Source organism: Eulemur rufifrons, chromosome 30 (genome assembly GCF_041146395.1).
Source record: "Eulemur rufifrons isolate Redbay chromosome 30, OSU_ERuf_1, whole genome shotgun sequence".
NCBI classification, from domain to species: Eukaryota; Metazoa; Chordata; class Mammalia; order Primates; family Lemuridae; genus Eulemur; species Eulemur rufifrons.
Window position 1 is genome coordinate 67,733,968 of NC_091012.1, and position 27,325 is coordinate 67,761,292.

General features: G+C 40.0%; 2 protein-coding genes across 3 annotated transcripts; one reads left to right on the top strand and one right to left on the bottom strand.

Annotated features, from left to right (window-relative positions):
* The first annotated feature begins 1,078 nt into the window (after nucleotides 1–1,078).
* Nucleotides 1,079–27,271, top strand: TAF7L (TATA-box binding protein associated factor 7 like). Of its 2 annotated transcripts, XM_069463872.1 has the most exons (13): nucleotides 1,079–1,310; nucleotides 6,785–6,852; nucleotides 7,659–7,737; nucleotides 12,579–12,712; nucleotides 13,379–13,502; nucleotides 13,746–13,801; nucleotides 16,506–16,547; nucleotides 17,722–17,794; nucleotides 18,122–18,232; nucleotides 18,664–18,906; nucleotides 19,103–19,215; nucleotides 20,367–20,426; nucleotides 27,227–27,271. In XM_069463872.1, exons 1-13 carry the CDS (start codon nucleotides 1,079–1,081, stop codon nucleotides 27,269–27,271), a joined length of 1,380 nt encoding a protein of 459 aa, XP_069319973.1. The 2 variants fall into 2 exon arrangements, with proteins under 2 accessions (XP_069319973.1, XP_069319974.1); XM_069463873.1 differs by lacking the exons at nucleotides 1,079–1,310; nucleotides 18,664–18,906 and having other exon boundaries at nucleotides 6,787–6,852.
* LOC138378701 (large ribosomal subunit protein eL42-like) lies at nucleotides 24,069–25,123 on the bottom strand. The gene is made up of 2 exons (XM_069464065.1): nucleotides 24,828–25,123; nucleotides 24,069–24,093 (listed from the first exon to the last, which is right to left on the bottom strand). The coding sequence occupies exons 1-2, from the start codon at nucleotides 25,121–25,123 to the stop codon at nucleotides 24,069–24,071; spliced, it is 321 nt and encodes a 106-aa protein (XP_069320166.1).
* Nucleotides 27,272–27,325: the final 54 nt, after the last annotated feature.

Consider the following 27,325-nt stretch of genomic DNA (forward strand, 5'->3'; position numbering starts at 1 on the left):
TACTTTCATTTCATTTACTTTTTATTCCTATTTTTCCTTAAGATGGGGCTAGAAATCTGGCATAAGGGAAAATTTACATATGTGTGTGCTTGTATCTCTAACTAGATTGTAAATTTCTTAAGGATAATTTTTGCCTCCTTCCCATGAATCACTTACCATATTTTAAGCATTTGATAAATATTTCAAATACAGCCTGGCACATTAAATTCTCAATTAACATTTGTTGGATGACAGAATTTATAAGTGAACAGTTATGTGCTCCCCTCCTCCATCCATTGGGATGCTCCCTGAGACACTTCTGTTAGAGTACTATTTTCATTCATCTGACATTTATATGTGATTCTTTTTTAAAATGTTTCGAGCAGCTTTCAGGGTTGCTTACTGTACAAGATAAAAATAATTAGGGAATTAGGATAGAATGTAATTATTTAAGATAACAAGAAAGGTTGACATATACCAATAAGATTCATAGTTATTAGAGGTGGGTTGCAAATTTGGCTCTGAGCTTCCTAGCAGCCATCATAAAGTTAATTATATAATTCACATTGTTCATACAATTCAAAACAATTACTCAGCTATTTCAATTACCAAAAACAGCATTTTTCTTCACGTTTTCATTAAACGTTTTTTTGATATAATAAATGCCTTCAAGAATATTCTACAGTAAATACAAAACTGATCTCATTGGTCTATTTTGTATTACAACCCTTGATGTAGCCCCATGATGTAATGCCAAAATAAAGATTAGCGGATGGATCCTAAAAGGGACCAAAATCCATATTGTCTAGGTCCGAAGCTCCGGTCATCTAGTTTAATTGGATGAAAAAAAAAATCACGTCCCAGAAGAAATGACTGTACAAAAGTCTTCCAAAAATATTTAGTCCTTACAATTAAGTTTAGGTAAGTGTTAGGCAGTAAGAGACTTCACTACAATCTTTAGCAGGCACCAGCAATGTGTCTAATAGTATCACTATGTCTTTAAAAAAGATACCTTTGACATCATTTTATGAAAATTCTGGAACTTGCCTGATCACATGACTAATAGGAAGCCATTTTACAACCCCAACTACTGTGGACCATGGAGCGCCCTGAGGGACAGCTCCCCGATTCCTCCGAAAATGATTCAACACTGACAGTTTCTACGTCAGAAGTAACTATCAACCAACAGCCCCAGATTCCTGGTGACTGTGGTACTAAAACCGCCTGTGACAGCAGCACCAAAATTGCCGGCGATCATGGCGCTCCTACTGATGCCAACAGCAGTGCCCAAGCCGCTGCCCAAACTGCAGGAAACTTACTAGAAAGGAAAGGTAAGTGGCTTTTTAAGTGTCTTTTTCACGAGTTGAGGATCTTCTTTGCGAGTTTGTTTGAATTGCAAACCCCCTTTTGGAGAAATCTCACACTGGGAGGCTGAGGTGGGAGGGATCGCTTGAGCTCAGGAGTTTGAGACCAGCCTGAGCATGAGTGAAACCCTGTCTCTACTAAAACTAGGAAAAAAATTAGCTGGTCAACTAAAAATAAGTAAATAAATAAATAAAATCAGCCGGGCATGGTGGCGCGTACCCGTAGTCCCAGCTACTCGGGAGGCTGAGGCGGTAGGATCGCTTGAGCCCGGGAGTTTGAGGTTGCTGTGAGCTAGGCTGACGCCACGGCACTCGAGCCCGGCAACAGAGTGAGACTCTGTCATTAAAAAAAGAAAAAAAGAAAGGAGAATGGAAAGGACTGGAGAGGAAAGGAGAAAAAGGAAAGGAAAGGGAAAAAGAAAAGGAAGGAAAGAAGGAAAGAAAAGGAAAGAAAGAACGAAAGAAAAAGAGACAGAGTGAGAGAGGAAAAAAGAAGGAAATCCCCTTTTTGGAGCGGCGTAACTGGGACCCTTTCCAAAAGATGTAAAACAGCGACTCTGCTGAGGAGAGGGAGAGGCTAATCGTGTTAGAGTTGTTTGGGTGCGGGTTATAGTTATTTAGTGGGTTTACACAGCAGTATATTTGTCACCAGGAGGTAGCCTTGCCAAGGGACAAATAGTCCAACCTAATGGATTTGAGGAGCAACCAAATGTGTCAGGGCTTTCACAAGTATCACCGTCTATTGATAAAAATCCTCCGGCGCCCTGAAGGTTGCCCCTATGTAAAGGTAGCTTGTTTTGAAGCCCTGATCTTGCTTCGTGAGGTCCCAGAGCCCGTCGCGTTCCCTCAGCACTCAGCGCTTTTCGAACCTTCCCGCCCAAGCACGTGGCGAGCCCTCGAGGCTGCCTGTCTGTCCCTCTGCCCGGCGGCCGTGAAGGCGTGGCGAGGCGGGGAGGGGCGGGCGCGGGCCGCTCCTACCTGTCCCTGCTCCGGCCGCCCAGAATCCACAGGGCAGAGACGCGGCTCCCAGCTCGCACAGTCTTTCCAATGGCAGCGCGAGTCCGCGGAAGAGCTGGTGAGTCTTCCCGGGACCCGGGCAGCGCCCCCACCCCCGCCCCCGCCGCCCTCCCCAGGCCGCCTGGACAGCAAGGCGCGAAGGCTGCGGATTGGCCCCGAGGGAGGTTTTCAAGGGAAATGGGATCCAAACCTAGGCACTGAACTTTTCCCTTGGAAGCTTAGTGCCCCAGGAATAAGGATGGAGTGCGGGTCACTATCTCTAAATTGCAGCCAGCGGCTGTGAACTTGAAAAAATACCAATTTAGGCTAGTGCTGACTTGCACTGCCCGGAGCATTCTGCCAGGCACCCTCCAGCTAGTTATCATTCCCCCAATTTTAATTCTGCTAAAGCGAGATGGAGCTGAGGTGAAAGGTGGAGAGGGGCCCTCCTTTAATTTAATTAGGTATCAAAGAGCGCTTGCTGGAAAAAAGTTGATGCTTCTTCTTATTGTAAACACCGTACAACCAGCTCTTTGGGTAAATGCAGGTAACAAATTTAAAAAATAATTAAAACTCATTTCAACCAGGGTTAGCCAACTTCTTTCCCATGGGACCTTTTATCAGGTGTTTGTTTACAAGCAGCTACTTTGAAATAGTTTCAGTTCTTAAATTCTTTCTTCCATAAAAGAGCAGTTGCCAAAAAGGCTTTGCAATGAACAAAATGCCCTAGTCCTAGTTCTGCTGAGAAATCTAAAAGTTACTACTGATCTGATAAAATCTTGCTTAGCAACTAGTTCTTCAAATAATGAGTTTCTGCCCCCAACCTTGTGTTGGTTACTCTGTTCCGTTTGCTAGGCAATGTGCCCAGCCCCAGATTTTTTGTTTCGTTTACTTTATTTTAATTAACTTTTTTCTTACATTTACATTTCGGTTTTGTATTTATATATGTATGTATATGTGTGTGTAATATACATATTTATAACTGTATGAAGCAAGAAGAGATGACTGTCACAAATAATGTGGCCTCCCCATCCTAGGTGTCTGCTTTTCCACTGCTGACCTCTTTGTGTTTTCCTTTCTTTTTTTAATTTCAGCATATTATGGGGGTACAAAAGTTTAGGTTATGTATATTGCCCATGCCCCCTCCCGCCCTGAGTCAGAGCTTCAAGCGTGTCCATTCCCCAGACAGTGCGCATCGCACTCATTATGCAGGTATTGGCACAAGTGCAGGGACACAGACCAGTGGAACAGAACAGAAAATCCAAATATAAAATCATCCTCATGTAGCTATCTAATCTTTGACAAAGCAGACAAAAACATACACTGGGGAAAAGAATCCTTATTCAATAAATGGTGCTGGGAAAACTGGATAGCCACATATAGAAGACTGAAACAGGACCCACAGCTTTTACCTCTCACAAAAATCAAATCACGGTGGATAACAGACTTAAACCTTAGGTGTGAAACTATTAGAATTCTAGAAGAAAATGTGGGAAAGACTCTTATAGACATTGGCCTAGGCAAAGAATTTATGAAGAAGACCCCAAAGGCAATCACAGCAGCAACAAAACTAAGTAAATGGGACCTGATCAAATTAAAAAGCTTCTGCACAGCCAAAAAACAGTCACGAGAGCAAACAGACAACCTACGAATGGGAAAAAATTTTTGCATGCTACACATCAGATAAAGGACCGATAACTAGAATCTATTTAGAACTCAGGAAAATCAGCAAGAAAAAAATCAAACAACCCTATCAAAAAGTGGGCAAAGGACATGAATAGAAAATTTTCAAAAGAAGATAGAGGAATGGCCAACAAACATATGAAAAAAAGCCTTTCTAATAATTTCTGAAGTTACACTAAAATAGTGAAGTCATAACTTCTGAATGATTTCTTTTTTCTTTCCTTCTTTTTCTTTTCTTTTCTTTTTCTTTTTACAGACACAGAGTCTCACTCTGTTGCCCAGGGTAGAGTGCCGTGGCGTCAGCCTAGCTCACAGCAACCTCAAACTCCTGGGCTCAAGCGATCCTCCTGCCTCAGCCTCCCAAGTAGCTGGAACTACAGGCACGCGCTACCACGCCTGGCTAATTTTTTCTTTTTTCTATTTTTAGTTGTCTGGCTTACTTCTTTCTATTTTTAGTAGAGACGGGGGTCTCATTCTTACTAGGGCTGGTCTCAAACTCCTGACCTCAAGCAATCCTCATGCCTCAGCCTCCCAGAGTGCTAGGATTACAGGCGTTAGTCACTACGCCCTGCCTTCTGAATGATTTCACCCTAATAGGGTCCCAGAACCACTTGTATATGTTTAAAAAGGTTCCAGTGTTTTTAATTGAGATTCAAATTTAAAACTCAGATTCTAGTTAATGATTTACACAGTATTAGGGACTGTACATGAACTGGAGCTTTTACTCTAACTCAAGGTATAAGATCTTATAACTTGGTGTATAGCATAGTCATGTTTCGTATATGTACATTGCTTTCTTTCAACCTATGAGAAAAATCGTCCTCAGAAGAAGTGTGGGCCCTAGTAGCCCAAATACAAGCACTACAGATACATCCCAAATAGATGGAAAATAAGATTAAAGATTAACTTGGGATCCAGCAATCCTACTTCTAGGTATTTATCCTAAGGACTTGAAATCAATATGTCAAAGAAATATCTGCATGCACACATTCATTGTAGCATTATTCATAATAGCCAAGTTATGAAATCAACCTAGGTGTTCATCAGTGGATGAATGGATAAAGGGTATGTGGTACATATACTCAATGGAATACTACTCAGCCTTAAAAAGGAAGGAAAATCTGTTATTTGCAATAACATGGATGAACGTGGAGGACATTAGGTGAAATAAGCCAGACAGAGCAAGGAAAAAAACCACATGTTCTCACTTATATGTGGAATCTAAAACAATCAAACTCTTAGAAGCAGAGAGTAGAATGGTGGTTACCGGAGGTTGGAGGGTAAGGGGAATGGGGGAGATGTTGGTCAAAGGGTAGAAAGTTGCAGTTAGACAGGAGAAATAAATAATAAGTATTTAAGGTAATGGATATGTAAATTATCTTGATTCAATCATTTCACACAGTATACCTATGTCATAACATTACTATGTACCCTCATAATTATATACAACTATAATTTGTCAAAAAAAGATTAACTAGGAAGAGATTATTTGCTTTAACAAGGGCGTATTTTTCATTTTTCTTTTCTTTTTTTTTTTTTTACAAAGGGATCCACCTTAGGGTTCCTTTAAATATACTTTAGGGGTATTTCAACTAAGTGGTGATTGTGAGGATTAAATGAAGTAATAGAATTAATGCACTCGATGTAGTTCTAGGCACATAGAATGCACACAATAAATGTTAGTAATGTATAAATCAAATCAAAGTTTAAGTCCTATTCATACCACCCTTTCAGGAATGCATCTATTTCATGAAGTTAGGTGTACTCATATAGATAGTTTAGCCATAAGAACTGGTCTCCTAATTTTTACCCACGGTATCTCAGTGCTGTTGATGTTGGCTCTAGAGTCATAAAAAACTACCTGCTCTCCCATGGACTGCCTAATTCCTACCAATCCATTAAAGTGGATGAAAAATTGGCCGGGCGCGGTGGCTCACGCCTGTAATCCTAGCACTCTGGGAGGCCGAGGTGGGCGGATCGTTTGAGCTCAGGAGTTCGAGACCAGCCTGAGCAAGAGCGAGACCCCATCTCTACTAAAAATAGAAAGAAATTATATGGACAGCTAAAAATATATATAGAAAAAATTAGCCGGGCATGGTGGTGCATGCCTGTAGTCCCAGCTACTCGGGAGGCTGAGGCAGTAGGATTGCTTGAGCCCAGGAGTTTGAGGTTGCTGTGAGCTAGGCTGACGCCACGGCACTCACTCTAGCCTGGGCAACAGAGTGAGACTCTGTCTCAAAAAAATAAATAAAAAAAAAAAATAATAAAGTGGATGAAAAATTGAAAATTAAGCTTTTGTTTACTTCAAATCATCATAGAACATTTCTGCAAGTGGTTTCTGGGTTTTCAGCCTTCAGTTTGCATTCTTCCCTGTGGAGGACATATCGTTTGCTTAGGTAACCACCACTGTGTTGTTGAATTGTAGTCCTTTACCTGAAAGTCTAAGAATATCATTAAGATTAAATCATGTTGCATAACAGCTCTTACTTCATTTGTTCATCAGATTACATCATGTAATTTGGATTGACTTTGGGAAATCTGCACATGTTGGAGGGGAGATAAAGTGACTCTTAAAAATAATCAAATTATGTCAAAGAATGTATTGTGTAACTTTACGAATATCATTCCAGTGAGGATTAGGGACAAAAGTTTGTATAATTTAATGAGTACTACCAGAATTGGTCAGCAGAGGGAGCAAGAGGAGTTTTTAGTGACTTTCTGTTGGTTTTTTTTCCTTTTGTTTTCATGAACTCAAAAATAAGACATGAGTGAAAGACAGAATGAACTTCCTTATGAACTTGAGAACCAGTTTATCTTACGTCTGCCTATGGTAAGAAACCTTTGTATCTCAGAGCAAATATCTTCAGTGCATGAGTATAGTTCTCCTTGGATTCTGTAACATTTCTATTTCAGATAGGCTGTAAAAACTCAGAACATCTGTTTCCCAGGAATCATGTTCTATTAAGCAGTCCTATCTTGGTGTGTACTCTTTTAACAGATTTTTTTCCTCTTGTACATACCACCTATCATGTGGGTTGATTTCCTGGCAAAACAGCTGTGACAATGATGTCACTTATCACAGATACTAACAGCCTGTTCCCTGGACAGCCATGATAAGACTCTTCTGAAATCCTTTCTGTCACCTCAAAAGGGGCAGTGAGAAGGACCAGCCCTATATCTCCTGTAAATTTATCATCATGCAAGCTGTTGAAGCTCATCTCAACATGTATTTGGGTCTCTTCCACCACTGATACCTGTATTCATGCATTACTTAGTCTAGGAAGCTATATTAAGGATGAGGTTGAGAAAGCTATTTCCCCAATGAGGGTTAATTAATATGCCAATTAATATGTCAGGTACACTGCACCTAAGCCATTCTTTAGCAACTACAGCTGAAAGGTAGCAGTGACAGGCAGGAATGTAGAGCTAGGAGAAGGCATTAACTGTAACTACTAAAAGACAATGATGAGATTAGAGTCAGCCTCATCCTAACTTGATTTATACAATGCATGGTCTTGCTATTAACATTTGGGAGGTGTAAGGTTTTATTTAAGGGAGAGATTTCTTTGATATATCTATTCTCTTAGCTGCCAAGTAGGTAAGTAATCCTGATTTTTCAATTTACCTCCTTTTTAGGAACATGCTTGTACTGTGAGGAACATAATGCGTTCTGGAAGTGTCATCTCGAAGGATAAACTAAAAATTGACTTATCTTGTAAGTAGTTAATATCCATTCAGCATACATTGAACAATAATGTACCCAGGGATTGCTATGTGCCAGGCACTGTACTGGGTACTAAGGATGTGAAAAAGAATATAATATGGTCTCTGTCTTGATGGACTCATGGTTTAGAGAGGCTTAAGTCCTATTAAGAGAAAAGAAAGTAGGAATTATGCAACTTGGGGTGAGTAATTATCATAGTGTGTATAAGGAAGAACTTAGGGGTTAAATGTGGGATATCCATACTACTGGTAGTCTCATATACAAGCTTTATGATTTTTTAATGTCCAAGGGAATGACAAATGAATATGGTGTTCTTTGTTCATAAAGGTGACATATATTTCTTTCTTTAAATAATATTTGTTACATTTGCAAACCATACATCTGGTAAGAGGTTAATATCCAAAACATAAAAGGAACTCAAATCAATAGCAAGAAAACAAATAACCCAATTAAAAAATGGGAAAAGGACCTGAACAGACACTTTTTGAAGAAGACACACAAATGGCCAACAGATTCATGAAAAAAATGCTCAGCATCACTAATCATTAGGGAAATGCAATTTTTTTAATTTATTTTTTATTTTTAAATTATTATTATTTAGAGACAGGATCTCACTCTGTGTCACTCTCAGGCTGGAGTGCAGTGGTGTGATCATAGCTCACTGCAACCTCAAACTCCTGGGCTCAAGAGATCCTCCTGCCTCAGCCTCCCAAGTAGCTAGGACTACAGGTGTGCCCCACCATACCCGGCTAGTTTAAAAAACTTTTTTTTAAGTAGAGACAGAGTCTCACTATGTTGCCCAAGCTGGTCTCAAACTCCTAGCCTCAAGCAAACCTCCCACCTTGGCCTCCAAAAGTGCTGGGATTACAGGTATGAACCACTGCCCCGGTCTGGGAAATGCAGATTAAAACTGCAATGACATACCACTTCGCACCTGTTAGAATGACTTTTATTAAACAAAAGAAAGATAACAAGTATTGGTGATGATGCAGAGAAAAGGAAACATTTGCACATTGTTGGCAGTAATTTAAATTGGTACATCCAGTTGTTTTTTTTTTTTTAGACAGACTCTCGCTCTGTTGCCCTGGGTAGAGTGCCATGGCATTACCATAGCTCACTGCAACTTCAAACTCCTGGGCTCAGGCTACTCTCCTGCCTCAGCCTCCTGAGTAGCTGGGGGGACTACAGGCACAGGCCATCACACCTAGCTAATTTTTTATATTTTTGGTAGAGACACGGTCTCACTCTTGTTCAGGCTGTTCTCAAACTCCTGACCTCAAGCGATCCTCCCGCCTTGGCCTCTCAGAGTGCTAAGATTATAGGCGTGAGCCACTGAGCCTGGCTTAGTACAGCCATTATGAATAACAGTATGGAGGTTCCTCAAAAAACTAAAAATAGGACTACCATGTGATCCAGCAATCCTACTTCTGGGAATATATTCAAAGGAGTTGAAATCAATATGTTGAAGGGCTATCTGCACTCCCATGTTCATTGTAGCACTATTCCCAATAGCCAAGATATAGTATCATCCTAAGTGTCCATCAACAGATAAATGGATAAAGAAAATGTGGTATGGGCCGGGCATGGTGGCTCATGCCTGTAATCCTAGCACTCTGGAAGGCCGAGGCAGGTGGATCATTTGAGCTCAGGAGTTTGAGACCAGCCTGAGCAAAAGCGAGACCCTGTCTCTATTAAAAAAAATAGAAATAAATTATATGGACAACTAAAAATGTATATAGAAAAAATTAGCCGGGCATGGTGGCACATACCTGTAGTCCCAGCTACTAGGGAGGCTGAGGCAGGAGGATCGCTTGAGCCCAGGAGTTTGAGGTTGCTGTGAGCTAGGCTGATGACACGGCATTCTAGCCTGGGCAACAGAGTGAGACTCTGTCTCAAAAAAAAAAAAAGAAAAAGAAAAAAAGAAAAGAAAAGAAAATTGTATGTATATACAATGGAATACTAGTCAGCCTTAAAAAAGAACAAAATTCTGTTATTTGGAATGGATAAATCTAGAGGACATTTTGCTAAGTAAAATAAGCCAGGCACAGAAAGACAATGATCTTTGAGAGCTGAATGATGGTTACCAGAGACTGGAGTTTGGGGGTGGATTGAGAAAATGAGGAATTACTGGTTAAAGGGTACATAGTTTCAGCTAGACAGAAGGAATGAGTTTTGAGATCTCTTGCACAGTAGGGTGACTATAGTCAATAATGATGTATTGTGTATTTTAAAATAACTAAGAGTAAATTTCAAATGTATCACCACAAAAACGTTAAGTGGGGACATGTTAATTAGCTTGATTTAATCTTTCCGCATTGTATACATGTATCAAAACATCGCATTGTACTCTGTAAATATAATTATGATTTGTCAATTATTAATAAAATTATTAATTTTTAAAAGCTCCTAAAACAAAAATAAATAAATAAATAAATGTTTTCATGTAAGGCTCATCTGTCTAAAACACACAAACCAAAAATAAATAAAATTTGTTAGTTTTTTTTAAATACAGAGAAGTATATAAAGAAGAAAAAAAAAGTGGCCTATAATCCCACCACTGAGTTAACTCTCATTGACAATTTTTTTTTTTTTTTGAGACAGAGTCTCACTCTGTTGCCTGGGCTAGAGTGCCGTGGCGTCAGCCTAGCTCACAGCAACCTCAAACTCCTGGGCTCAAGTGATCCTCCTGCCTCAGCCTCCCATGTAGCTGGGACTACAGGCATGCGCCACCATGCCTGGCTAATTTTTTCTGTATATATTTTTAGTTGTCCATATAATTTCTTTCTACTTTTAGTAGACACGGGGTCTCGCTCTTGCTCAGGCTGGTCTTGAACTCCTGATCTCGAGCGATCCACCCGCCTCGGCCTCCCAGAGTGCTAGGATTACAGGCGTGAGCCACCGCGCCTGGCCTCACCCAGCCTCTTATTGACATTTATTATAAAAAAAGATAATACAAGTTTGTGATTAGAAAATTCAAATAAGGCCAGGCGCAGTGGCTCACGCCTGTAATCCTAGCACTCTGGGAGGCCGAGGTGGGTGGATCGCTCGAGATCAGGAGTTCGAGACCAGCCTGAGCAAGAGCGAGACCCCATGTCTACTAAAAATAGAAAGACATTATATGGACAACTAAAAATCTATATAGAGAAAATTAGCCGGGCATAGTGGCGCATGCCTGTAGTCCCAGCTACTCGGGAGGCTGAGGCAGGAGGATCGCTTGAGCTCAGGAGTTTGAGGTTGCTGTGAGCTAGGCTGATGTCAGGGCACTCACTCTAGCCTGGGCAACAGAGTGAGACTCTGTTTCAACAAAAAAAAAAAAAAAAAAACAAACAAAAAAAGGCCGGGGGCGGTGGCTCACGCCTGTAATCCTAGCACTCTGGGAGGCCGAGGTGGGCGGATCGTTTGAGCTCAGGAGTTTGAGACCAGCCTGAGCAAGAGCGAGACCCCACCTCTACTAAAAATAGAAAGAAATTATATGGACAGCTAAAAATATATATAGAAAAAATTAGCCGGGCATGGTGGCACATGCCTGTAGTCCCAGCTACTCGGGAGGCTGAGACAGGAGGATCGCTTGAGCTCAGGAGTTTGAGGTTGCTGTGAGCTAGGCTGATGCCATGGCACTCACTCTAGCCCGGGCAACAGAGTGAGACTCTGTCTCAAAAAAAAAAAAAAAAAAAAAAAAGAAAATTCAAATAAAAGTTCAAAAGGAGAAATGAAAGTCTCCTCACAGTGCTCCAGCCTCAATGCCAAAGATTACTAATATTAACCATTTCTTCTTGTGTTTCCTTACAGACAAAATTTTTATGCATAATACCAGAATGTAAATAATCTCTCTATATATTTTGAAAGTTAATTCACATAGAAAGGATTATGTCAAACATGGTTCTGCATGTTTCTTTTCTTTTTTTTTTAAATTAATTAATTAATTAATTAATTTATTTTTTGGAGACAGAGTCTCACTCTGTTGCCCAGGCTAGAGTGCCGTGGCGTCAGCCTAGCTCACAGCAACCTCAAACTCCTGGGCTCAAGTGATCCTTCTGCCTCAGCCTCCCAAGTTGCTGGGACTACAGGCATGCGCCACCATGCCCGGCTAATTTTTTCTATATATTTTTAGTTGTCCATATAATTTCTCTCTATTTTTTAGTAGAGCCGGGGTCTCCCTCTTGCTCAGGCTGGTCTTGAACTCCTGACCTCGAGCGATCCTCCTGCCTCGGCCTCCTAGGGTGTTAGGATTACAGGCGTGAGCCACCGCGCCTGGCCTGCATGTTTCTTTTTCAACTTAATATAAGATTACACCTGAGTCCTCTTGTGTCAAAAACATTCATATTTGAAACATCTGAGCAGGGTTCAGAGTTTAGTATACAGCTGTTGTATAGAATTTTATCTTTGTGAAGCTAACTAGAGATTTTTAATATGAGACTAATTAGCACCATTCTAGGGTCAACACTTCCCTCAACCAACCCTTTAAAAACACACATGTACAATGACATGACTGAATGCTTCTAAAAAAAAGGGATGGGTTTAAATGGATGGATTTTGTTTTTCAGGATGAGAATGAAATATTTACCGCTTCACTCACATTTAATTCACACTCGTTAACAAGAAACTTAGCTACTTTTGAACTAGTGACCCCAACTGGGAAAAAAGAGCTCTGTATACTCTCCCTTCTTTTCCCTGGGAAGTTCCTAATTGTGTACACAATTCTAGCATTTTGAGAAATAGTAGGTTTCACTGAAGACTAGTCTGTCTCATATAAGTCTTCATTATTCAAACCCTCAGAGGCTTAAGTGTTCGCTGGGAAGATGTCAACTTTAATCTTCTTTAATTCTCTTCAGCTGATGGGCGTAATGCACTTGTTGAGATAGAAGATGTCTCACTAGCTGCTAAGCTAGTTGATTTGCCTTGTGTTATTGGAAGCCTGAAAACTCATGATAAAAAAAACTTTTATAAAACAGCAGATATTTCCCAGGTATGAACTAGTTTTTTTTAATGTACTAGCTCTCACATCCTTCAGGGAATCCCTTTCTCCCTCCATTTTCTTTCTTTCAGCACTTCTTTCCACTAAGCGAATGGCTGCTTGTCATTTAGAATTTCCAGATTGATTGCATAGGAAAGAAATGTCATGTTCCAGTTTGGTGTTTGATCCTTAGCTTTTCAGTACTTTATTTTGTCCAAAGAGCTTGTAGAGCCCCCCGTTTGCCATTTATAGTGACTTTTCATTAATTGAAAGATATGAGCAGCTGGGATCTTTTGAACTTTCTGCTAAAGCAGTATGCCCTTAACGCTGGAGGTTTAAATTGGTTCTTACCATCATTTCTGCTGTTGATTTCTTATTTCCTCTCTAAATCAAAAACAGTTAAGATAGATCTGTTTTCAATATATTCCCTCTGCAGTGGTGAGCGCTCTAGCTAAAACAAAACAACCCTCGGAGTCCATATATAGTGCCACTGGTGGGGGAAGGGGTAGGGGAGGAAGAGGGAGAATATAGTGTATATTGCATAACACTTGGTGTCCTGGAAATGCCAAGTATCAGTCTTTTCTGTGTTCTAGGATTTCTGGTAGTAAGAATGATTATGATTTATTGTTAACCCAAGATTTATGGCCATAATAACTTCTTTGTCTTTGTTAAATGCAGATGCTTGTGTGTGAGGCTGATGATGATCTCCACTCTTCTCCAGAACCAGTTACCTCTACTGATCTTAAAGCAATCAGTAAAGATGAAAAGGAGAAAGAGAAGAAATATATCTGGAAGCATGGCAGTAAGTCACCAGCCCCATGCTCATTCTGGCTGACTACATTTATCTGCTGAATCTGATTCCTTGTGAACCAGGGACCTCTTACCACACTTAGGTGTTTGGTTCATTAGGCTCTCAGACACTGTTAAGGGAAGGAGTTATGGCATGAGCCAGTGGCTTATAGCATGACCTTTCTCTATCAAATTCAGATAGATATGTGACTACCATCAATCATATATACGTTTCATTTTGCTGTATTTATTTTAGTTACTCCACCACTTAAGAATGTCAGAAAGAAAAGGTTCCGGAAAACAACAAAAAAGGTTAGTTGCATGCTATTTGTGTGTCTGCTGGGTAGATTAGAAGAGGATTGTGAGTAGGAAGGAAAGGAAAAAAGTCAGTTGGGAATTAATTTGTTCATTCATTCGTGTGTTCAGTAAACATTTATTGAATGCGAGCTAAATGCCAGGCACTATGTTAGCAGACGGGAATATAGCAGTGAATAAAAACAAACCTGATCCTTGAGGTTACAGCCTAGTTGCTAGGGGTCTGGAGGAATCATGAATTTGAAATTTCTGCTAATGCTTTTAGTTTTCAATTGCGAGATCTGGATTTAAAGTGAACCCATCCAGAACCTAAGAATTGGGAATTGTAGTTATATTTCTAAACCTACTTCAGGTTTGTAGAACCTTGAGCAAGCTACAGGAGTACTGTGGCTTGGCTTCTTTTTTAAATTAAACGTTGTATTTTCAAAGAATTATAGATTCACATACAGTTGTAAGAAATAAAAGAAAGACACTATGTACCCCTTTTCCAGTTTTCCCCATTATAACATTTTGCAGAACTATAGTACAATATCCGAAACAGGAACTTGACATTATTATAATTGACCAATCTTATTCAAATTTCTCCAGTTTTTACTTGTACTCATGTGTTTGTATGTCTGTTTAGTTTTATGCAGTTTTATCCCATGCATAGGTTCGTGTATCCACCTACATAGTCAAGATACTAAACAGTTTCACCAGCATAAGGATCCCATATCTTGCCCTTATATAACCATACCCACCTTTCTTCCACCACAAACGCCCTGGTCCCTAACATCTGGCAATCACTCATCTGTTCTCCATCTCTGTAATTTTGTCATTTCAAAAATGTCATATGAATGGAATCATGCCGTATATAACATCAGAGACTAGCTTATTTTTCCACTCAGCATAATTCCGTTAAGATCCATGCAAGTTTTTGCAATATCAATAGTTCCTTTTTATTGCTGAGTAGTAGTCCATGGTATGAATGTACCACAGTTTAACTGTTCACCCATTGAAGGATATCTGGGTTGTTTCTGCTTGTTCTCCATCTATATATCGACTTCAGCGAAATGTCTGTTCATGCCTTTTGTCCATTTTCCAAATGGTTTTTTTTCATTATTGAGTTTTGGGAGTTCTTTTTATATTCCATTAATAAATACAAGTCTTTTGTCAGATATGTAGTTTGCAAATATTTTCTCCCAATCTATATCTTATCTTTTCATCCCCTTCTCAGGGTCTTTCAAAGACCAAAAGTTTTTATTGCCGATGAGGTCCAACTTATTTTTTTTTTTCTGTTAAGGATCTTGGTTTTTGTGTTAAATCTAAGAACTGTTTGCCTAGCCCAGATCCTGAAGATTTTCGTCTATGTTTTTAAAAAAAGTTTTACATTTTATATTTAAGACTGTGAGCCGGGCTCGGTGGCTCATGCCTGTAATCCTAGCACTCTGGGAGGCCAAGGCAGGAGGATAGCTTGAGGTCAGGAGTTTGAGACCAGTCTGAGCAAGAGCAAGACCCATCTCTACTAAAAATAGAAAAACATTAGCCAGTCAACTAAAAATAGAAACAAAAAATTAGCTGGGCGTGGTGGCTCATGCCTGTAGTCCCAGCTACTCGGGAGGCTGAGGCAGGAGGATTGCTTGAGCCCAGGAGTTTGAGGTTGCTGTGAGCTAGGCCAACGCCACGGCACTCACTCTAGCCTGGGTGACGAAGCGAGACTCTGTCTCAAAAAAGAAAAAAAAAAAAAAAGACTGTGATCCATTTTTGAGTTAATTTTTATAAAAGGTATAATATTAAGTTCAAGGCTCTTTTTTTTTGCCTAAGGATGTCCAATAGTTCCAGCACCGCTTGTTGAAAAGGCTGTCCTTCCTTCACTGTATTGCTTTTGCACCTTTGCCAAAAATCAGTTGGGCATATGTGTGTGGGTCTATTTCTGAGTTTTCTATTGTGTTCCACTGATCCATGTGCTAATCCCTCCACCAGTATTACAGTGTATCTATATAATAGGTCTTGAAATCAGAAGACTGATTTTTCCCACTTTATTTTTCTTTGTCAATATTGTTTTAGCCATTCTAGAGCCTATACCTTCCCATATAAATTTTAGAATAAGCTTGTCTATGTCTACAGAAAACCTTGCTGGAATTTTGATAGGAGTTACATTAAACTTATAGTTCAATTTGGGGAGAATTGACACTATGTTGAGTATTCCAATGCATGAACACGGTTGCCTTGGATTTTATACTGTCAGTCAACAGCATTTATTGAGTGGCTACTGAATGTAAAACTAAGTTAAGAATAGTTATAGAGCTCTTTAAGATTTACTGAAGTAGGCTGGGCGCGGTGGCTCACGCCTGTAATCCTAGCACTCTGGGAGGCCGAGGCGGGACGATTGCTCGAGGTCAGGAGTTCGAGACCAGCCTGAACAAGAGGGAGACCCCTGTCTCTACTAAAAATAGAAAGAAATGATCTGGACAGCTAAAAATATATACAGGAAATAAAATTAGCTGGGCATGGTGGCACATGCCTGTAGTCCCAGCTACTCGGGAGGCTGAGGCAGAAGGATTGCTTGAGCCCGGGAGTTTGAGGTTGCTGTGAGCTAGGCTGACGCCACGGCACTCTAGCCTGGGCTACACAGTGAGACTCTGTCTCAAAAAAAAAAAATTTACTGAAGTAGAACAATCATAATATAACTTCATTGTTTATTTTTATTTTTTTTTCATAGCTCATGGATGTCAAACAAATTGAAGAAATCAGCTTTACTGAGGTAGAGCAATCATAACTTCATTATTTACCCTTAGTGTGTTTTGTTTAATAGCTCATTAGTTTCAAATAAATCATAAAGTTTACTTTTGAGCTTTCCTTCTCACCCCTGACCACCACTCCCATACACCTACACTGGGTTTGATTCACTGAATAATGAATTCATTGTTTGTTGTCCAGTAACTCCTAGGAAAAGATACAATTTGGCCAGTTGTCTCTGTGTACTCTGATCTGCTTTTTTTCTCTGATGATTATTTCAACGCTATTCCTGGGAAGCCAGGGTTCATTTTTAGCAGCAGTTGTTTCCAATTGCTTATTCCCCCTCAAAGTCTTAATTTCTATTTGTGGCATGACAAATTGGTTGCTGTGGAGATAATTATCTAAAACTGGATTCAAGGGAGAACATGTAGCTAAGCCAGTTTTTGTAGGAACATATCTAATAATAAAGATGTGGGGGCCAGGCACAGTGGCTCATGCCTATAATCCTAGCACTCTGGGAGGCCAAGGCAAGAAGATCACTTGAAGTCAGGAGTTTGAGACCAGCCTGAGCAAGAGCAAGACCCTGCCTCTACTAAAAATAGAAAAAATTAGCCGGATAGAAAAAAAAATTAGCCAGGCATGGTGAAGCACCCCTGTACTCCCAGCTACTGGGAGGCTGAGGCAGGAGGATCGCTTGAGCTCAGAAGTTTGAGGTTGCTGTGAGCTAGGCTGGTGCCAATACCACCCTAGCCTGGGCAATAGAGTGAGACTCTGTCTCAAAAAAAAAAAATAAACAAATAAAGATGTGGGGAAGTGAAATCTGAGAATTTGGATCTTTAAACCAAATTACTTCTAAATAGCTAATAAGGAATTATAGTTCTTTGCCAATATGAATCAGGGCAAATAATTAATAACTGAGACCTAAGGGCTACACCTCTTAGAGAGAGTTTTACCATAGAGTTGCAAATTGAAAAGATTAAATGTTTCAAATAATTTGTTTAATTGGGAAAAAAATAAGTTTACTGTAAAAAAATTTAGACCATGGCTAAAAATTCCTTCATAAATAGCACTAAAGTAGAAATTTGGCATCTAAAGAGGTCTAATCATTTGAATTCATTGGTATTTAGGAAAAGGGAATTTCTGCAAAACACGAAGTGTTGATTGACAGTATTGATATCCCGCCTCCCACTTTGCTTGAGTACACTGACTCTCCAGATGTGGAAGACGAAGTAAAGAGACTGCTGTGTTCAGATGCTGAAGCTATCTGTGCACGTATCCTTTATAAAAATATTTTCTGCGTAGTCTGTTCCACCCCATATGCATGTGCTGACAAACCCTCATTTGATATTTGTGTGCCAGTTTTGATGTGTAGAACTAAAGATTTTTGGAAATGTTATGTTCTAGCTAGGAACAGTAAAATCATGTAATAGACATTTATTTACTTGTGGAATTCAATATGAGGCACTTCTCTAAACTAGGAGTCCACAAATAGCCTAAAGTTGGACTAAATTAAATAGCCCCTTTAGCCACAATCTTTTCCCTTTCAACTGTGCCTTCTCCTTTCCTTCTGCATTTTCCTTGACTGCCTCCTCCTTTCAGGATGGGAAGTCATTACTGAAGATGAAAGTGAGGAAATAGAAAGTCAAGGTTCCATTCCAGGCTTTGAGATAGCCCCAGGAATGAGTGGCTACAAGAGAGGTCATATCGCAGGTAATTTAGTTAAGGCAAAGCAGGAGCTTCAGGTAGGACAGCTGTTGACTGGCTATCAGATCATTCTCCATAGATTCACAGGTGAATCACAGAAAAAGAATGCCTTTACCCTTCTTCCCTCCTATTGGTCTCTCAGTGCTTTAGATGTTTTAGGTTGGTGTTCTAATGTCCCATCCATCCCTGGTATTCTAACTTCTTGTGGACCCTTAGATTCTCTAGATGTCTGGATCATTGAATACGTGAATGAATGTTACAGTGCTTTTCATTTCCTGTCCTTGTTTTATGAAGGGAATAATCCTCCTGTGATAATGATTTATAAAATTAACTGGTTGCCCAGTGAATTTGAATGTAAGGAGTATGATTGTATCTGGAGTGGGAGTCATTTGCAAAGCTTCAGGTAGTTTCACCTTCCTCTTGCTTAAAACCAATAGAATATGATATGCTTCGGGAGATGTTCAATGATTCTAGTAGTAACAGTGATGATGATGATGATGATGACGATGACGAGGAGGATGAGGATGATAATGATGAAGATGAAGATGAGGATGATGAAGAGGAAGATGATTATGAAGATGAGGATGAAGAGGACTCTGAAGAAGATCTGGAAAGGGAGCTACAGGCCAAGTTTATGGAATCTGGCCAGTATGAGGCAAAGGACGGTGCCAGTTCAGTAGGTAAGTCAGAGTGAAAAATAGGGATGGGACAGGGTGAGTGGCAGTGCTAAAAGCTGACTCTAAACACACATTTGATGCAAGGCTAAGTTTAGAAGTTATTGCTCAAATGTGTAGTGAAGTTTTACTTGATTTGGATCTTGGTCCATTAGTTTAGACTAGGCTCTATTTAGATACATAAAGCTTCTATCTCTGTTAGTCTTTGAAATTCAGAAGCAGATTCATTACATAGAGAAAAAGCTCCATGGGATTCAGAGAAGAGCACAAAGACAGAAGGATCTCATCATGAAAGTGGAGAACCTGATGCTCAAGGTAAGTTCTTGCTGGCTGGTATAAAGAAATCTTGATATCTTACTTTCAAAATCCATCCCATGTTTGTGTTTCCACTCATGTCATCTCTGTGCGGCATTCTTGTTCATTCATGAACTTAAATAATCTCTTAGAAACTCACAATAAAAGATAGCCCTGTTTCCTTTTACCTGTATAACTTTGATCATCTAATATAAGCATTTTGGGGAAGGGATCAGGTGACTTAAGAATAGTCAGTATTGAACATTTACTATGTAGAAAGCACATAAAGAGCTAAGAATTGTACATGTATTATCTTATTTTAGCCTCATATCCCTGAAGCTTAGATATTGTCACCATTCTCATTTCATAGATAAAAAATTGAAATTCAAAGAGATTAATTAACTTGCCAAGACTCATAGTAAATGGTAGGGCATAGACTGAACCCTGTTGTTTGTACCAAAATGTATTCATTGCAAGTAAAGGAGAATTAACTCAATTAGTTTTTATATTTTTTGATAAATGCTTGAACAAGAATATCTTTACTTTTAATAATACATGTTTAAGAGTTTCAACAAAAGGAAAATATATGTTAGGCCATGTTTACTTTGCAGTGAGGGAAATTCTGAAGCATTTAGAGAATTCCTTGCCAGATTTCATTTTCTGTAGAGCTGTGGTCATCAAAGGGGAGCAGCTCGACACAGAATTATACCCATTTTGATGTTATCCTTTGGAATAACCAAGTAAGATAACAGACAAGGACACACTTTGAAAGATTCATATATATTGTATTATTATGATTGTTATTGTTGCATGTTTTACTAGATAGGAATAGTACTATTCTGCCCTGGTGAGGGGAAATGGAGGAGTTGTCAGCAGCTTCTTTAATAGGTCACCACAGCCAAAGGATTTGTGCTAAACTAGAAAAAGGTAACATGAAGGCATTCCAATCATTTATTTTAAGGCAAGAAAAAATGTTGTGTAGGGTGTATAAAATAAAATAGGATAGCACTGTTGTTAAGGGGTGTAGTTTTTATACTCTAAACCCTTTAAAAAGAGTGCTCTTTTGTATGACTGACAGTTTTCTTATCAAATTATTTGCCAAACTCCTTGTTTCTCTTGGTCCTTTTTACTTTGAGACTCAGCATTCATCATTTATACAATTTTTTTCCCAGAGTCATTTACAGTCTGTGCTGAAGCAGCTTAAGTTGGAGGAAAATAAAAAAATTGAGCAGGTAAGAAGTATGTTTCCAAATCTACCAGAACATATTTGATACAAAGAACCCCCCACCTCACCCCCAGTATCATGTCTGGCTATTCTTCTCACAGGAATAGTGGTGGCCAAATCTTCTTAATGAAGGTAACAGGGTGGAACAAGGTCTTTGTGAAAATTGACTCAAACAATAAATATTGAATGCCTAGGAAGTGAAAAGCACTGGACGTACAGTGTTGAATAAGACAGATACAATACAGTAAGTCCTCAATGTTGTGGATAGCTACTTGGAAACTGCAACGTTAAGCAAAATAACCTATAACAGAACCAATGTTACCATAGGCTAATTGGTATAAATAAGAGTTAGTTCCTATGGCATATTTCTGGTCACAGAAATATCACCAAAGTACTAAATAAAAAACAAAACACCTGCTGGGTGCAGAGGCTCATGCCTGTAATCCCAGAACTTTGGGCTTTGGGAAACTGAGGTAGGAAGATTGCTTGAGGCCAGGAGTTCAAGACGAACCTGGACAACATAGCAGACCCTGTCTCTACAAAAAATAAAAAAAATTAGCTGAGTGTAATGTCATGCACCTGTAATCCCACCTGCTTTGGAGGCTGATGTGGGAGGATTGATTGTGCCATTGCACTCCAGCCTGGGCGACAGCAAGACCCTGTCTCAAAAAAAAAAAAAAAAAAAAAAAAAAAAGAAAAAGAAAGAAAAAACACTTCTAATATTAAGCATTGAAATAAATGTGAGCTAAACATATATTTAAGAAAGATTAAAAAACAAGTAAGATAATTATTTACCCACTGATTCCAGTTCAGAGTCATGGGTGCAGAGCCTATCCCTGCAGCTCAGCGTGCAAGGTGGAAACCAGCCCTGAACAGCATACCATCCCATCACAGGGCACACTCACACACACCCACACTCAGAATGGGACCATTTAGACATGCCAGTGAATCTAACGTGCACATCTTTGGGATGTGGGATGAAGCCAGAGTACTGGGAGAAAACCCACACAGACGTGGGGAGAATGTACAAATGCCACACAGACAGTTATGAGAACATTATTCTCATTAACAGTATAATGAAACAACATTGAATTAACGACATAAAAGGACCTTTTATACGTCATTTCACTTAAAGTTGCAGTTTCCAAGAACCTATTACGTTACGTAAGGGCTTACTATAATGAAACAATGTTGAATGAAATGATATTATTCAAAGACCTGCTGTACTAGTCCTTATGGTTCTAATAGTCTAGCCAGGGAGATTGACAGTAAACAAATTATACAAATATAAAGGTACAAATTGTGAAGAAGTTCTATGAAGGAAGTAAAGTCAATGGTGCTATTAGAGTCCTAAATTAAATGGGGAGATCATGATAGGCCTCTCTGAGGAGATGATATTTAAACTGAGACCTAAAGGATAAGTCCAGGCAAAGAGTGGGATGAAAAGCCTCTGGGGTGGAGCACATGCAAGGTCCCATGTTAAGAAAGAACTTGGCCTCTTTGAGGACCTTGGAAATATTTAAAGCAAAGAAGAGAATGGTTTAACATAAGGTTGGAGGAGTAGGCAGAGGCCATAGCATATGGCCTTGTGGCCATGATAAAGAGGATGGGTTTTAGTCTTAAATGCAATGGAAAGCACTTGAAGAACTTTAAGCAAGAGAATCACATCTAATTTGAACTTTTTAAAGATTACCCTGATTATTCTCTGGAGAATGGATTGTAGAAAGGCAGAAGTAGAAGCAAAGAGACCAGTTAGGAGGCTGTGTGGTAGTCTAATAAGAGATGATGGTATGGCTAGGCGTGGTGGCTCAGGCCTGTAATCCTAGCACTCTGGGAGGCCAAGGCGGGAGGATTGCTTGAGGTCAGGAGTTCAAGACCAGCCTGAGCAAGAGCGAGACCCTGTCTCTACTAAAAATAGAAAAATTTAGCCGAGCATTGTAGCACATGCCTGTAGTCCAAGCTACTGGGGAAGCTGAGGTAGGAGGATCGCTTGAGTGCAGGAGTTTGAGGTTGCTGTGAGCTAGGCTGACGCCACGGCACTCTAGCCAGGGCAACAGAGTGAGACTCTGTCTCAAAAAAAAAAAAATGATGGTAACTTGGACTAAGGTAGTGGCAGTGGAGATGGAAAGAAGATAGATTTTTAAACTGTAATAAAAATGGTTTTGTAACTGCATTTTATTGAGATGTAATTCACATACCATACAATTCACCCATTTAAACCATACAGTTTAAAGGCTTTTGGTATATCCAGAGTTGTATAACTGTCCCCACAATTTTAGAAGTTTTCATCACCCCAAAAAGAAACCCTGTACCCATTAGCAGTCACTCCCCATTTCCCCCAAATCTCTCCCCTGCCCAGCCCTAGGCAACGACTAATCTGCTTTCTACTAATCTACTGCCTATTCTGGTTATTTCATACAAATAGAATCACATAATACATGTTCTTTCGAGTCTGGCTTCTTTTACTTGGCATAAAGTTTTCAAGGTTCATCTATGTTGTGGCATGTACCACTACTTTATTCCATTTAATACTGATTAATATTACATTGTATGGATATACCACATTTTGTTTATCCATTCACCCACTGATGGACATTTGGGTTGCTTTTACTTTGGGCTATTATGAATAATGCTGCTATGAACATTGGTATATGAGGTAATGTATTTTAAAGGTAGAATTGATGGGACTTGGGCCAATGACTGCATGTTGAAGGAGAAGTAAATGTTAAGGATGTACGCCATACATTGCTCCCCCCCCATCCCCACAAGGCCAGGGGAATTTTTATGTTCTGTATATTCCCTTCCTCTCAGCAAATCACTTATCCAAGTTCTGCTTAAAAACAACCAGGTGAACAGATAATGCCAAGATTGCTTTAGTACCCACCAAACATCTTTGTTTTTATCTGTGTAAGTACTGTCATATGCTGTATAACCATGTTTGGGTCAACTATGGACTGCATATATGATATCAGGTTGTCCCATAAGATTATAATGGAACTGAAAAACTCCTATCACCTAGTGACATCGTAGCCATTATAGTGTTGTAGCACAATTCCTGTTTTAAAATAGATTTAGTGTAGTCTAAGCGTATAGTGCATGTAAAGTCCACAGTAGTGCACAGTAACATCCTAGGCCTTCATATTCACTCACCACTCACTCACTGACTCACTCAGAGCAACTTCCAGTCCTGCAAGCTCCATTCATGGTCAGTGTACTATACAGGTATGCCATTTTTTTTTTTACCTTTTATACTGTATTTTTACTGTACCTTTTCTATGTTTAGATACATAAATACTTACCATTGTGTTGCAACTGACTACAGTATTCAGTACAGTGACAGGCTGTACAGGTTTGTAGCCTAGGATCAACAGGCCATAGCACAGAGCCTAGGTGTGTAGTACGCTATGCCATTTAAGTTTGTGTAAGTACACTCTATGATGTTTGCACAACAACAAAATTGCTTACTGATGTGTTTCTCAGAATGTATCCCCATTAAGTAACACATGACTATAGTTAGTATTGAGGAGTGCTCTTTTCTTTTTTTTTTCTTCCTTTTTGAATATCACTGTATTTATTTCCCTACAGGTAATTTTTCCATAGCGTCAACATTTTCTCCTCAAAATTAAAGGAACAAAAAGAGTCTCAAAGTTTAGAACTGGATCACTTGGCCTTTTCTTTCTTCCTTCCTTCCATTTTTTTTTTTTTTTTTTGAGACAGAGTCTCGCTTTGTTGCCCGGGCTAGAGTGAGTGCCATGGCATCAGCCTAGCTCACAGCAACCTCAAACTCCTGGGCTTAAGCGATCCTACTGCCTCAGCCTCCCGAGTAGCTGGGACTACAGGCATGCGCCACCATGCCCGGCTAATTTTTTGTATATATATATTTTAGTTGTCCATATAATTTCTTTCTATTTTTAGTAGAGACGGGGGTCTCGCTCTTGCTCAGGCTGGTCTCGAACTCCTGACCTCCAGCGATCCACCCGCCTCGGCCTCCCAGAGTGCTAGGATTACAGGCGTGAGCCACCACGCCCAGCCAACCTCCTTTCTTTCTTTCTTTCTTTCTTTCTTTCTTTCTTCTTTTTTTTTTGAGGCAGAGTCCCGCTCTGTCACGCTGGCTAGAGTGCCATGGCATCAGCCTAGCTCACAGCAACCTCAAACTCCTGGCCTCGAGCAATCCTTCTGCCTCAGCCTCTCAAGTAGCTGGGACTACAGGCATGCGCCACCATGCCCAGCTAATTTTTTCTGCATATTTTTACTTGTCCAGGTAATTTCTTTCTATTTTTTAGTAGAGATGGGGTCTCGCTCTTGCTCAGGCTGGTTTGGAACTCCTGAGCTCAAAGGATCCACCCAGTTCGGCCTCCCAGAGTACTAGGATTACAGGTGTGAGCCACCAGCACCCCCAGCCCTTGGCCTTTTCTTATCTCCTCCCAGTTCAAAATGTTTGCATCTCTTAATGGCCAGCATCCTCTTGGATCTGCAATTAGGCTCAACACATTCCAGCCTTAGCACAATCTTCTTTGTGGTTTTAGCCTTCTTCCAGAAAATTGGCTTTGTCTCCCCACCATAGCCACTCTGCTTACGATCATAACACCTCTTTCCTTGGGCATACAGGGAATCCTTACCCTTCTTATACTGGGTCACTTTGTGAGGTTGATGCTTGTCAGACTTCTTACACAAAGTTCTTTGGGTTTTAGGTACATTGACCATCTTTACGGTAGAGCTGTCTGCCTATACAATGAAATCAGGAAACTTGGCGTTTGCAACTCTTGCCTCCTGCTATTTGAGTTCAAAGAGTGCTATTTTCAACACAGAAATGTAGCTGTAAACTTTATTTACTCAGAGCCCTTTATGTTAGCTCATTTATTCAACATAGATTTATTGGGTGCCTACTTTAAGCTAGGTTCTGCAGGAAGCTATGAAATGCTAATGATATAGTCTCTGCTTTCAGTTGAGTAGAAATTCACGAGAGGGGTAGGGACTTAATGGAATGGGAGCTTATTTTATCTATGCAGATTAGAGAAGGCTTCATGGAGAAGATGTTTGGGGTCTTAAAATGTAGGAAGAGTTTTAATAAGGAGATAGGGAAAGAAGGGCATTCTCTGAGAAAGCAGCATGCACAATGGCTAAGAGGTGGTGATGCCAGGCTTAAGAGTTTAGATTTTTGGTGTTGGTCATAATGAGCCTTCAAAGCTTTTTGTACCTGGGGAGTACCTCAGGAAGATTCTTCTGCCAGCTGTATATAGGAGAAGTTGGAATGGGGAGAGACTAGGGGAAGATACAAGTGGTAGAAGGAACCAGAACTTAACAATTGTTTGGATTTACAGGGCAAAAAGGGGAACAAATACGAGTCCAAAGCCTGGGTAACTGGGAACTGGTGTGTCATTAACTGAAATTAAGACAACAGAAAGAAGATTTAGGGGGAATGGGAGGTGGAGACAATGATGAGTTTAGTTGGAAGTGCTTTGGAAAATGGGAGATCAGAGGCCCAAACACAGAAACGATCATTCACACTGTGGGGCTGGATGAATTAGCCAGGTTGACTGTTCAGCAAGAAGTCTGAACCTAGGGACAAAGCTACCTTTAGGGGATGGTGGGAGGTTCTTTCCACCATCTTGGTTCTTTCTCACAAAGAAGAAAGAACTGGAGCATCAGTGGTTGTAATCATGGGTAATTGGGGGTCATTCGGTATCTGAGTGAGAAGAGCCTCTAGGTTAATGCAGATAACAATTATAGTGGTTTGGCAGGTGATGTGCAGCATAGGATTGTTTTATAATGTTCCATTTCTTTCACAGACTAAAAGTCCATACTGGTATGGAGTGACCTAAATTGAATAATATTTTTAAATAACCTTTGTTCTAACGACAGTATACATCTCTGAATGTTACTGGTCACTTTACCATTCCAAATTTAAAAAAAAAAAAATTAAATCCTATACCACAAAAGGTTCAGGGCTTCTGACTAAGAGAGCATAAGTAGAACATCATCAAGCTCCTGACTGGTTAGGACTCTGAGCCGGTTTCTCAGTGTCTCATGATGTGGCAAGCAGAATGGGGTAAGACTCGGTAGATCCAGTGTGTTCATTAGGACAAGAGACTATCCCAACTGCCTTATCTTGTGACTCCTAGAGTATGGCTACAGTGATCTCATCAGTGAGCTGTGACCTCTGTATATTCTTCATAGAAACATAGATTCTTTTTTTTTTTTTTTTTTTTGAGACAGAGTCTCACTCTGTTGCCCAGGCTAGAGTGAGTGCCGTGGCGTCAGCCTAGCTCACAGCAACCTCAAACTCCTGAGCTCAAGCGATCCTCCTGTCTCAGCCTCCCGAGTAGCTGGGACTACAGGCATGCGCCACCATGCCCGGCTAATTTTTTCTATATATATTTTTAGCTGTCCATATAATTTCTTTCTATTTTTAGTAGAGATGGGGTCTCGCTCTTGCTCAGGCTGGTCTCGAACTCCTGAGCTCAAACGATCCGCCCACCTCGGCCTCCCAGAGTGCTAGGATTACAGGCGTGAGCCACCGCGCCCGGCCGAAACATAGATTCTTAACAGCAAATGTATTCAGTTTTTAAAGCATATTCTATTTTAAAGCTTCCTTTTGTAAGTTTGGCATAATAAAGAACATCGCCACAGCATTGAACATGCATTCTTGACTGTGGCACTGTTCTTTGAAACATTGTAAGGCTAAGATAACCTCATAAATGACAAATGACAGTATTTCTTTCTGGTTCATGTAAGTGAATTCTAGATCAAGTAATGGAACTTAAGATTTCAGATGAATTTCTCATGTTTTTCTGCCTTTCCTTACAGCTTGTTTCCCTACAGGAAAAACTGAAATATTTTCTAGAAAAGTGAGGAGAGCCTTCAGCCTGGCACATAAATGTTGGATTCACTATCCAGACTGAAGAC